Source organism: Lepisosteus oculatus, chromosome 2, assembly GCF_040954835.1.
Source record: "Lepisosteus oculatus isolate fLepOcu1 chromosome 2, fLepOcu1.hap2, whole genome shotgun sequence".
NCBI lineage: Eukaryota > Metazoa > Chordata > Actinopteri > Semionotiformes > Lepisosteidae > Lepisosteus > Lepisosteus oculatus.
Window position 1 is genome coordinate 65,759,144 of NC_090697.1, and position 12,985 is coordinate 65,772,128.

General features: G+C 48.9%; 1 protein-coding gene across 1 annotated transcript; it reads right to left on the bottom strand.

The window, feature by feature from the left end:
* Window positions 1-4,150: 4,150 nt before the first annotated feature.
* On the bottom strand, window positions 4,151-12,023 carry LOC138225564 (E3 ubiquitin-protein ligase NEURL3). Its single transcript, XM_069185994.1, has 5 exons — window positions 12,017-12,023; window positions 10,891-10,946; window positions 5,826-6,459; window positions 5,178-5,300; window positions 4,151-4,505 (listed from the first exon to the last, which is right to left on the bottom strand). The coding sequence occupies exons 1-5, from the start codon at window positions 12,021-12,023 to the stop codon at window positions 4,300-4,302; spliced, it is 1,026 nt and encodes a 341-aa protein (XP_069042095.1). The 3' UTR covers window positions 4,151-4,299.
* Window positions 12,024-12,985: the final 962 nt, after the last annotated feature.

The window sequence follows — 12,985 nt, forward strand, 5'->3', positions numbered from 1 at the left end:
AAGACAACATGATCTGTTGCTGATGGATTAGCTCTGTTTTAAATAGCCCCGCTGTGTAATAAATGAATAGCTGGCGGCTTCCCCACAATTCTCCAGTGTTCCTCCATAACGCTTCTATGCCACAGGGTAGAAATAGCAGTTTTCTGGGTGCTTGTCTGTATCAGGTCCTGAGAAAGCACAGGGCTAGGCTATAGTGGATACTGTGGTGTTTGGGGATGCTGATCTGACACCCCCACAGCCCAGTGTACTGATCTGACACCCCAACAGCTGAGTACACTGGTCTGACACCCCCAAAGCTGGTTACAGTGGTCTGACACCCCCACAGCCCAGTGTACTGATCTGACACCCCAACAGCTGAGTACACTGGTCTGACACCCCCACAGCTGGGTACACTGGTCTGACACCCCCACAGCCCAGTGTACTGATCTGACACCCCAACAGCTGAGTACACTGGTCTGACACCCCCACAGCTGGGTACACTGGTCTGACACCCCCACAGCCCAGTGTACTGATCTGACACCCCAACAGTTGAGTACACTGGTCTGACACCCCCATAGCCCAGCGCACTGGTCTGACACCCCCACAGCCCCACGCACTGATCTGACACCCCCACAGCTGGGTACACTGGCCTGACACCCCCACAGCCTAGCGTACTGGTCTGACACCCCCACAGCCTAGCACACTGGTCTGACACCCCCACAGCCCAGCACACTTGTATGACACCCCCGCAGCCCCGCGCACTGATCTGAGGGCTCCTGCAAGCAGGAATTCATGTCGATAACATTTGACTGAGAGAAGATGGCGGAAGCAATCAGAGAAATAGCAAAGGGAGGATACTGGAGATGTACAGTTTGCGTTCTGTTTATCCAAGCACAAACTGATACAGCACCTGAGCCTTTCACAGGATTCAGCTCAGCCAGGAGGACCCAGTAACCACAGGCTAAAGTGGCATACGGTGGGTTTTAGAAGGTTGTGAGAGAATCTAGAAATAACAACAAGAGGTGCTGTCGCCAGAGTCATATGGAAGGGGCGAGAGTGATTCTTAACAATAACCCAGAGCTCCTGCAGCTGCTGGACCAGTCTCTCGCTTTCTGGAAACACGGCGCCAGCCCCTGGGGCTCAAAGGGACGGTTCCTGCTCGACAGGCTGTAGTGGCAGTGCTTGGCACGGTGGCAGGTTTGGCTCTTGGCAGCATTCTTTTCGCTGCAGCCCTTCTTGAAATACTGGATGGCAGGGTGTGACGGGAATGTCCCACCTTACTAAACACAGGTGGCAGCAATCTTGAAAGCATTTGGGAGTGCTTTTGAGCTGCGCAAGCCCGCTCAGTTGACGTCCTCTGTGTCTGTGCTGGCATGGCCCAGTAACTCCTGCAGTTCTCTTCTTTGTCCTTCATACCATTGCTTTGATCTGCTGGAATCTTACCTGACAGTCTTGAAACATTTCCTTGAGTGTGGCGCACAAGCAGCTGGGCTCCTGCCGTTTGCGCGCCAACTGGGAACTGAATGGATTTATAGGTGTTCAATAATGCACGCAGGAGGGAGGGGGGGGCGTCTGTCTCTGTTACGTTTGCTGAAGGGGTGGGGGGGGTTATGTTGTTATGGGCGGTCAGTGCAGCTCCACTCTCCTCACAGATCTGACCTGCCCCAGTGACTTTCCCCCCCTTCACCCTGTTGAAGAAGAGCCTGCCCAGCAGACAATTCAGTCATCTGAGAAGTGCAGCAGGCAGTCACGTCCTGACTCCTGGAGTCTGTCACAGATTTGTGCGTCGCAGAGCTCAGTGTGGTGGTGTTCTGCTGGGACACCTGTCTGTGCAGGCTTAGACGCCACATGGGACAATGTTATTGGTTATACTTGTAGCTATAGTGGCCTCCATCCAATGCTGCACGCAGGGGGCATTTATAGTTTGGCTCCTGCATTCTTGTCACAGATTGGGACTGTGGGAGACCTGTCTGAGCAGGTTTGGATACTACGTGAAGGAGTAATATGCCGTTGTTACCTCGTTATTGCTCATACCTGTGGACGTGCTTGATTGCAGTATAGCTCGGCCTGTTACGTGTACACATGCCTATCTCAATATGGATATGCAGCTGGTATATAAATCCAGTTGTGCTAGTGTTCTCACACTGGTGTACTAATGCTTGTCCTTCCGGTCGAATGAAAACCTCCACCTGCCCTGCCGCTGGCGAATTCCAATCTGGAATCTGCACTAATTGCTAGGGTTTAAAAACCCATGAGCTGATGTGCATTACTACTCCGCAGATGGTGGGATTTGCAGCAGACCGGAGCCATTGAGGGAAACGAAACTGCCCTCGAGCTGGGCTCTGTGGCTGCAGGTCTCCCTCTCACAGGAACAGAGCCCAGACCATTTTCACAAAGTAACCACACGAACAACCATGCTTTTCTAGAAAATAGACATTTATTCCAGCAGCAATCAACTGTTAAATAAAAAAATATGTCAAAATAGAACAGTATTCATTTCAAAGACAACTTAATCAATTTCTTTACAAAGACGATATTTACAAATCATACAGCAAATAGATGCATTCTGTGCATTTTCAGACACTGTATTTATGTAGTGTGATTGTCTGTGTGCAGAACGCCATGGTCCAGTATCACCCCAGTGGTATTAATTCGTCCAGTTTAAATCCCCCAAGGTCACAAAGACCGCTTTTTGTCACTGCTTTTCCAATCTAAAAGTCAGAATCAGGTTTTCTATTGCAGAACAAAAACTCTCTCTTTTCCTTTATGTATCACTCTCTCTTTTTCTCTCCTTCCCCTCTCTCTCTCCTTCTGACTCTGGTCTGTCATTCATTCAGCTAGAGGTCAGATCTTCTCTCCATTCTCAGATGAAATTGAATGTCCTTTCAGCAGTGTGATGCTGGTGTTGAGTGACTTCCAGCAGATCAGCTTGTGGCAGCAGACGTGTGTGAATGAGTGTGTGTGTGTGCGCTCCGTGTAGCTGTGCATGCGTTTATCATACAGTCCGGGAGTATAAAAAGGCCTATTGCTCTCTCCTTCCTGTTCACCCTGAATCTTGACTGTGCTCTGCTCCTCCCTCCCACACAGAGAGTAGGAATATTATATCAAACAACATCTCAGAAATGTATCGTATGTCATTGTGCACAAATGTTCATCAATGTTGGCTAATTGTCATTTGTTTGGCAACTCTGCAATTTATCAGTCAGTAAAGCTGCACATTGGTGATGGTGGAGGGGAGTCCCCATTACCTGTGAAGCGCTTTGAGTGGTGTCCAGAAAAGCGCTATATAAGTGTAAGCAATTATTATTATTATTATTAAAGCTCTTTGAATCAGAATGTATTAACTCAGTTAACTCCCTCTTTTTATTCCTATATTGCACTCGTAAGCGGGTGAATGTTTTGTCAGGGTGCTGAACACTGCCTGGATAGATCTGATCAAAACCATTGATTGGCTATAGATGCGTAAGCTCTACCCTGGTCGGGCATAGTGACTTTCTACCAGTAAACGTACTCTAGGCACTGTAGCAAACATGCTATTCATCACTGTTACACACAGTAGGTCTTGAGGAATTCAAAACAAACCGCGATGAGATAAAATGTGAGTTATAAGGAACTCTATCTACCCAGAGATAAGTGCGGAAATAGTCTCTGTTTTCTTGGTTCTGGGGAATGTGTTGGAAGGATATACAGTATAAACTGCCCAAGAATAAAATAAAGCACGTGTCATGTGTGCTTTGTTTGCGGCTGTAAACGGTATTATTTTTGTGCACTTTGCCCAGGGGCTTGGCTCTCTTGCTCTTTGCACTGCTGTTAAAAAAAAAAGTCTCTCTCGCTCGTGCCCTCTGAGCTCGAGGGATGCTGGGAGTCTGTGGACACCTACTCTGTGTCAAGGCTCAAGGGTGGGCTTCCGCTGTCGTGAGGTAGAAATCAGAGGATGGAGCAACCTAATAGTGCCCACGGGCCGACACATCAACAAATTCTCCCGTTAGGTTCTCCAGAAGGCCTCGTGGGCTGCTTGTGAATATCGGTGAGCTGTCTTTCAGGGTAATGAGACAGCACTCAGAAAGCTCAGGTCTGTGCAGGTGGGTCTCTTCCACTGAAGAGAGGGGGGGTGTAGCTGTGGGTTACCTCACAGTCTCTTCCCGATGAGCACCCAACCCCCCCCCCGGAAAGCACTCTTAGAAAGAAAGAGTTCCTACCCATCTTCAGCTGGGTGGTGGGTTCGAGTGGCATGCTTTTCAAATGGGAGCAGGAGGTAGCTTAGAACTGTCTCTTGTTCTGCGGTCTCGGCATCGATCGGCGATCTCCAGCCCGCCCATGTCAGGAGCTCTCCCTGACATGTGTCGCGTGGACCACATGCGTGATGGCCTGGCGGCAGAGCGGACACTCCCCAAACTCGCGCCACACCCTCTCCACGCACGTGACGCAGAGGCACTGGTGGCCGCAGGACAGGACAGTCGAGGCCGCCTCGGAGAAGCAGATGATGCAGTCCTCGTCGGACGAGAAGCAGCTGGCCGGGACAGGGTCTGTAGACAACGACACAGAGAGGCGGGCTCAGACACCCGAGTGTGGACAGCTCCTGGCACCGAGCAGCCAGGAAAACAAGATTGCCATCGCTGCTGATGGCCCAGGAATGGCACCTTTGGCTCTGCCACCCCTTTCATTGCAAGACTTTATTCCACCTAAAAATGACCAGGCCTGATTGACTGGAACGCCTATTCCCCCTCCACATTCCAGTCCAGGTTTTCCTTTCCACCCGCATCTGATTGTCATGTCTAGGGTGCTTATGAAATCAGACAGCCTTTCTGCACCAGTGCGCCATGAAAAGTGCACTGCAGTGGAGAGGGAACATGGAGAGCGACTGTGGACAGCAGAGGATGCTGGCTTCACTGAGATCGAGCAGTGTGTGCTTGTGGCAGAAAGTCTAGTGGACAGCTATGATCCTAATGTCCTCTGAGCTGTCCATAATTATGAGGTCCCAATGGTGCCATTTCTATATGTGTCCCACAGTGCACAGGTTTCATGACACGGTTAGGTCAGTTGCCTTCACAGGCGCCCTGCATTTTAGTAGTTCACTGAATAATTAAGGGAGAATAAGGCCCTGCAATGCACCTTCCAGTTTCACCTGCCCGTGTCACTGGGCAGTAATACAAATCTTTAACAGCAGGCGGCTTAGGCCTTCTGTGGGATCTGCTGACCTGCTGGTGGGGTCCTTCCTGCCTGCGTGGAGAAGCTGACACAGCAGTCCAGCGGGGAGATGGGACTGGACACCTGGACAGGGCACGACGTCCGGGTGGAAAACCAGCCCTTCTTCTTCGAGCCTGGGAAGAGCAGCACACCACAGGAACATTAGTTCTACAGCTCTACAGCATCAATACAGCACTTCAGTACAGCTCTAGAGCTACAGGACAACACAGTACAGTGCTATTGGACAGCTCTACAGCATCAATACAGCACTTCAGTACAGCTCTAGACCTACAGGACAACACCATACAGCTCTACAGCTACAGTACAGCTCTAGAGCTTCAGGACAACATGGTACAGTTCTACAGCTACAGTACAGCTCTAGAGCTACAGGACAACACAATACAGTGCTACTGGACAGCTCTACAGCATCAATACAGCACTTCAGTACAGCTCTAGAGCTACACTACAGCTCTAGAGCTACAGGACAACACCATACAGCTCTACAGCTACGGTACAGCTCTAGAGCTACAGGACAACACAATACAGTGCTACAGTACAGCTCTAGAGCTACAGGACAACACAATACAGTGCTACTGGACAGCTCTAGAGCTACAGGATAACATGGTCTGTGCGGGTAAGGTACCCATCCTTGTACTTACCCAGCATCCACAGCGCCCGGGTCTGCCCGTACACGTCGATGAGCCCCCACAAGGGGGCGCTGATGTCAATGCCGCCCAGCAGCTTATGCTTACACCCGCCGTTGACCTGGAAGTGCAGCTCTCCCCGCTTGGTGACCCAGAAGGCCAGCTCGTTGCCGGGGGAGGCGCACTCCTCGGGCAGCGGCTCCACCCAGAAGCCCGGGAGCTGCTGCAGGTCGGGGCAGGCGAAGGGGGGCAGGAGGTCGGGGTCCAGGTGGGAGGGGTGCCAAGAGGCGACACCCAGGCGCAGGGCGCCGTGCCAGCGGCCCTCGCCGCGCTCCACCCGCAGGCGCGCGACCTCGCCCACCCGCAGCGGCCGGCTGGTGAACACGATGGCGTCCTTGAAGGAGCAGCCCACCCTCTCCGCCAGCAGCCCCCCCGCGCGGAGCGAGATGCTGGAGCCCTTGGCGTGGGGGTGGAAGGTGAGCGGCCCCAGGCAGCGCCGGCCGCAGCGGCGAAGGGACGCCCCCGCTGTGGAGAGGGAGAGAGAAGACAGGCCGTCAGGCTCACTGCCAGGCTGGGATCGCCAGCTCCCTCTCTGCCGCAGGGAGTGCTGGGCCCACAGGCCGGACTCTTGATCCGCTTGCAGTGGGCTCTAGTGACCCGACCCGGACTCGAACCCGTGACACCTGGATCAGAGAGCTCAGCCCGCACTCAACTCAGCCAATCGGGAGCCTGTTAGGTAAGTTTCTAAATATCATGGCTTTGTACTTCTCCCTCAATCTCACTCTTCCAGTCCCTCACTCCCTCTCTCTCACTCTTCCAGCCCCTCACTCCCTCTCTCTCACTCTTCCAGCCCCTCACTCCCTCTCTCTCACTCTTCCTGCCCCTCTCTCCTCCTGCCTGCTCACTTTCGATCCCTCTCTCCTGCTCCCTGGCTGTCTGCTGGGCTTGTAATCTAGAGTTGTGCCGATTGTCATTTACTGGAAACTGCACGGGAAAAAAAACTAGTTTTCAATGACCTTCTTGTATCCGTTAATCTTTTATGTCTTGTACCTTTTAGTCACTTATCTTTCACGATCTGTGATCTTGACCAGGATCACAGCGTATTGAATTACTCCGGAATGGCAATAAAAACAATAAGGTGGGTGAAAATGAAAGCGCTGGTGAGACCGAAAGAGAAAGTTCCCTGCGTGTGTCCTCTTCAGCACCTGTCCAGTGAGTGCTGTGGGAAGGCGAGAAACACACAGGTGCATCGAGAGGAACTTCCTCTTAGGGACTGGCGGCCAACCTGCAGTGTCTACAGAGGACCTTGAGGCTGTCTTTTCACTAGCCACTAGGCCACACTTCCTCTCCCCCTCCTCCTGTCCCTCGTCTCCATTTCTTTGCTCTTCTCTGTCAGGTCCTGCTACCCACACTGGCTCTCTTTCCCTCTCTGCACTCTATCATCGCCCAGATCTCTGTGTATAACAGGACTATTGGCATTCAACACTGCAACAGTATACAAAGAAACTGTATTTCTTATTGCAGATTGTTTTATAGCATGCTGTTGTGCTTGATTGTATACCCCTGTTATTGTATGCAGTATATCTTTATGAGCTTTTAGTTGGGGTTTCTTTCTGATCTGGCTGTGAGCTTGGGACGGTGCCCATGGGACTCTCACTGCATGGTTGCCTTTGTCCTTTCTGTAATGGAACCTGCATTTCCAAGCTGACAAGACAGGGCTCACAGCTTCTTGGTATAAAGCAGCAAGATGTCCCAGTACAGAAGCAGTTTGCATGCGCACACATCCCTCTGCAAAACGCCATGGGCACTGTCTGCTTGCAGCCTTGAGCCGAAACGGTGTGTAGAGTATGTGCAAGCAGAATCTCGCAAGCAGACTGCTCCAGCTTCAAGCACACTCATGGCAGGCAGGACACAGGGGTCGTGGTGGCACAGGGCACATTTAAGATGCCCTAGCCCACTCAAGCCCGCCCGGACGTAGTGATCGGATGCCGATCAGCTCTGCCCATCCTGCTCCCCGGCTCAGAGGAGTCTCTGATGATCCTGGCCAGATGTGGATCATGAAAGCAAAGTCTTGGCAGAGAGGGGGCTCTGCTGGCTGGCACACACCATGTGTTTGAAGTCCTCTGTTTGCCCACTTCACTGCCCATCCAACCTGGAGCGATCTACTGGCACACAGGCCAGAGGGTTCACACATCAAGCGCAAGGCATGCTCTCAGATATACAGATCTCCCACTGCAGGGGGCTACACCACAGGTCAGCACCCACAGCACATCACTATTGGCCACGTTCTGCATATCCACACTCCTGCTCTCCCAAACCCAGGCTCCTCCAAGTTAACATTCTCTGTGTCTTGTTCATCATCTTACAGGCAGGCTTGGAAAGAGATCCTCAAAGACGTACAGCACCCTCCTTCGTATCGACTCTGCAAGCACACGTATGTCTATACGCGCACCGCTGTGGTCAAGTGTAAATATACAGTACGTGTGAGTGTAAAAAAGCCACAGCCACAGGCTGCGAGGAGACGGTGGCTATAAGTGTTGACTTCCTGCAGCAGCGCCGCGCTGTATTCTCGCAGTGTCTCGTGTGTCGCTTCACACAAGACACCTTTCCTGCACTGCACAGCCGCTAATCAATAACAGACTCTTGTCAGCTCTTATCTCATGAAAGCCTGGGGAATAAGATTACTAGCAATGCAATATTCATATTAATTCTGCTTCTTACTAACATAGGAAGGTTACAGCCCCCAGGAGACCATTTGATCGATTTAGACTTTTTGGCCGTTAGTCGCTCATTAATCTGAGGATGGCACCCAACTGTTTCTTGAAATAAGACAGGGTGTCAGCATCCTTGGCATGGCTGGGTCGTCTGTTGCAGACTCGCACAACCCAGGCAAACATCTCACTCGGTCTCTCTGCCTGTCCTTTCTCCTCTCTCACTCTTTTCTTCTGCCTCTCATATCAAATCACCTCCACTGTGGCAGCAAACCGTGTCCAAAGCATCATTTACACAAGACTCCCAGGATTTGCAAAAGGCTCACAAACAGATCAAAGTGACGTCTATCCAAGACTTTTTTTCAAAGGATACATTAAATGCACGTGAACCTGGTATGCATTTGGAAACACTGTACAGTACCTTGACTCACTGAGTCATAATTAATTCATGAGGAGAAGCAGGAAGTGCTACTCTCCCATTAAAGCAATGTGACCTAAAGTCATGTTAAACAGGAAATTATGAATTGCTTCCTATGTAAAGCATTGAAAATACCGATCCTTGTTGTAAACAATTACCTGCAATGTGTGTCTGTGGGTATATGTGTGTAATATGTATTAATGATGCATGTAAATAACATTGAGGCTCCAAAGCAGTCATCTAACCTAGTGTTTCGTAACAGAAACTGTGGTTATAGGAAGTGTGGATGTTTTTGTTATGATTTGAAAAACTCAGCTTTGAAAACAGTCCAATAACTGGCGTTCCTCCAATAACTACAACACAATGGCTTTTAAACTTGCTCCCATTTCCTCCGTTTGTAGCCCTTCCCCCCCACCATAAAAAAGTCTGAAGCAAATCAGCTCCATGCTGCTAAAATTGTAGCCTACAAAGATGACTCCACTAACCACAGACAGGAGCCCATGGGTGCTGGGAATCACATCTACACCTCGTGCCATCGTTCCACTTCACCAGCAGAGGACAGTTTCAAAGAGCATTCGCAGACCTAATCTACTGTAGTTCAGTGATCTGCAGTATTGATTTTATTAATTAAATTACTAATGATTTTCAGCATCCACATTCTCTTCCGGGAAAAGGACAAACCATAAACAAGGATGAAATGACTGGGTAGTTTGAGTGTACTGCATGTGCTCTAAGGACAGTGTGCCTCTGTCTCTCATGCAGCATATTGCCATGAGGCTGAGTAGCCCCTCATGTACCTGTGTCATCAATTTCAAGCCTCATACTGTATGTACAGTACATATGTGAACACAATTTTTTTCATAACATAGGGAAAATGGATAATTACTGATTTGCATAATAACTGTACTGTACATACTGTACATGTATAATTTATATCTCACTGTGGCTGATTATTTTTCCCCCAGCTGGAAATCTTTACAAATACATTATAACTGAAAAAGATTGCTTCTTAGAAGTCTATTGCTTGTGCTCTCAGTACATATTAATTCATAGATAATATGCTATTAACCCTCTGACACATTAGGTACATGTTGCAGCACAACAATCCTTACATTATCTTAAAATAATAAATGAAATTATCGGTATGTGATGAGGTGGAACATCTTACCACAGCTCTTCTTGAAAGTCTCCTGACCCATCTTTCTTCTGTGAAGCCCTGTGGGTCTCTCTGTGCCGCAGTACTGTTCAGTCAGTGAAATGTACAAGCACAAGTCTACAGTCAGGGAGGCTGGGGTGTTTATATACATACAGGCTGAGCACGTGCTGAAAAATAGTTTGGAAAAAAAGGTTTAACAGAAGGTTTGTGAACAGGGCCAGTGGGAGGAGCTCCTGGGTGGAAAAGTACCCAGAGTATACTATAAATGTTTAAAAATGTGTGTGTTTGCCAAGGTTAACCAATCCATCAATGATCTCATTTCACTAGGAAACACTTTCACTTTCCTTCTCAGAGCACAGGCAGACACTTTGTTATTACTCGCCAGCACCTCGTGTGGGACTACACAGAAATTAATGACGGATGGATTATTATGATTTTTGTTGTTGTTGTTCATGTCTGATGAAGATGCAACAGCAGGATAAGCATTAACCTTATTTTTTAAGCTGGCGTATCTGGAAACAAATTCACCCTCCAGGCAATGTGGAGGGCAATAAAAGGGCATGTGAAAAACCATAGTTAAAGGTACAGATCAATTTAGGCATATTATGCTAGATTGTACAATGATTTTGTTATATACTGTTTACACAATGTGTAAACTATAGTTAGAATATTGTGTGTATCTGTGGTCATTTCATCATAACAAAAGGCAATCTGGAACCAGTACTGGGAAGAGCAAGCAGATACATTCCTTGGTTTAAAGCAATGCCCTACCCTGACAGGTGAAAAGAACTTTACCTGTTCATTCTTGCAGAAAGAAGACCAGAAGGGGGCCTGATCCAAGTATTCACAATCTTCAATGGCGAAAGGCAACAGCAAACATCAACACAGCGGGCTTCCTCAGAATCAACAGTGCAACACCAGCTAGAGGTCATAAACACGAGGGGCAATTCGTTACACAAAGAGTGGTGGGAGTGTGGAACAAGCTACCCCACCGTGTGGTTGGAGGTTTTTTTAGTTTCCATATGAAACAGCTGAATGAGATTCTCAGATCAGCACAGGAGGTACTTCTTTACACACAGGGTTGTGGGTGTATAGAAACGATCCATCTTAAAAAGTGGCTGTATGGCTCAGCTCAATCACCGACTACTTATTAAATGGGTTAGATGGGCCGAATGGTCTCCTCTCATTTGTAATCTTTGTTATGTTGCTGTATGAAATGTCTGTAGAGGAGTGATGAAGAGTAATAAAGTATGTTTAAATGTCTGTGCAATCGCTAATGAGTATTGCAAATGTTATTCTTCTAATTCAAACATTTGTTTTGATCACACAGCTCATTAGAAGAAATTGCTTTCACGTTCTCTAACTTTCCTCTAGACCTGTTTGGGGAGTGTTTTTGGTGAGAGGCGGACATGTTTGTCCTGTGCCATGCGTTCTCTTACTTACTGCATGTTGTCACAACGCCCAGGTCATTCAAAACCTGGTCATGGTTTCTTAGCTCTCTATCGCATGCGAATCTGAAGAGCTGCTGAGTTTGACTGTGGACTTGGACACCTTCTGTGTGGTGCTTGCGTGCTCTGTCCAGGTTTGTGAGGCTTTTGCCGGGAGACCCAGATTCCTCCCACGTTCCACAGACACCCTGACTAGGTGAACTGGTGTCTCTGAGCTGCCCCTGTGTGTAACTGGGTATGGCTACATGGGTCCTGCAACAGAGTCTAGACCTGCTCTCCCTTGTGCCTTGTGCCACTCTTACCAGAAGCAGCTATCAATTAGCCCCAAACAGAAAACACACTGTGCAGAGAAGCACAAAACAGCACATTTCATATTCTTTATTCTTTTTCTTAGAATAGCCAGCAAATATATCACCCTGCAGCTCTCAACTGGCTACGCACTGAAGCTAAGCAGGGTTGAGCCTGGTCAGTACCTTCCATGGTTGCTGCTGGAAGTGGTGTTAGTGGGACCGGATGGGGACACCACCCTGCCGTCTGTGTGGGTCCTAATGTGTGGGTACTGTGGCGGGGACACTGTACTGTAGTGGGTGCCATCTTTCGGATGAGACGTTTAACCGAGGTCCTGACTCTCAGTGGCCATTAAGATCCCCGGGTATTTCTCGATAAGAGTAAGGAGTTATCCCAGTGTCCTCCCAATTGTCCCCGTGTATGATTGGCTTGCACTTGCCCTGCGATGGACTGGCGCCCTGTCCAGGGTGTACCCTGCCTTGTGCTCGTTGCTTGCCGGGTAGGCTCCAGCTTCCTGAAACACTGTATGGTATAAAGTGGTTTGGCAAATGACATGACATTCTTATGCTTATAAAGTGAATAAGAGAAGTTCTGCCTGAGCTCAGGGATGCTCCTGTTGCCTTTAAGACTGACTCACACACTGCATGTGATCCAGCCCACTCACCCACACTGCCAAACAAATATCAGACACAGGTCACATTCCTTTGGGCAGGGAAGAATTCATTTCCCATTTGAATTAAAGCAGCATTTGGCATGATTTTCTTATCCAAGGTATCCATGCGTCACCTTTTCCGTGGAAATGGTAGAATTTGCAGGAGAAATAAGATGATAGCAGCATTCCTATGATTTTTCTTGCTGTTGCTGAATGAACACTGAAACATGACCGTGGTGCGGGGGGCAGAGGTGGAAACTACGAAGAAGTGCATTTAAAAGCTAGAACAGGAGGTACTTCTTGACACAAAGGGTGTGGAACGAGACAGCCAACCGTTGTTGAAGCCGATACCCCGGTTTCTTTCACGAAACAGCTGGATGAGATGCTCAGATCGATTAACCGCTGGCTGCTCTGATCTGCTGAACGGCCTCCTCTTGTTTGCATCCGTTCTGATCTCATGCAGAGTTTTGTTTCTTTCAATATTCAGCTTTACCAGCCTTGA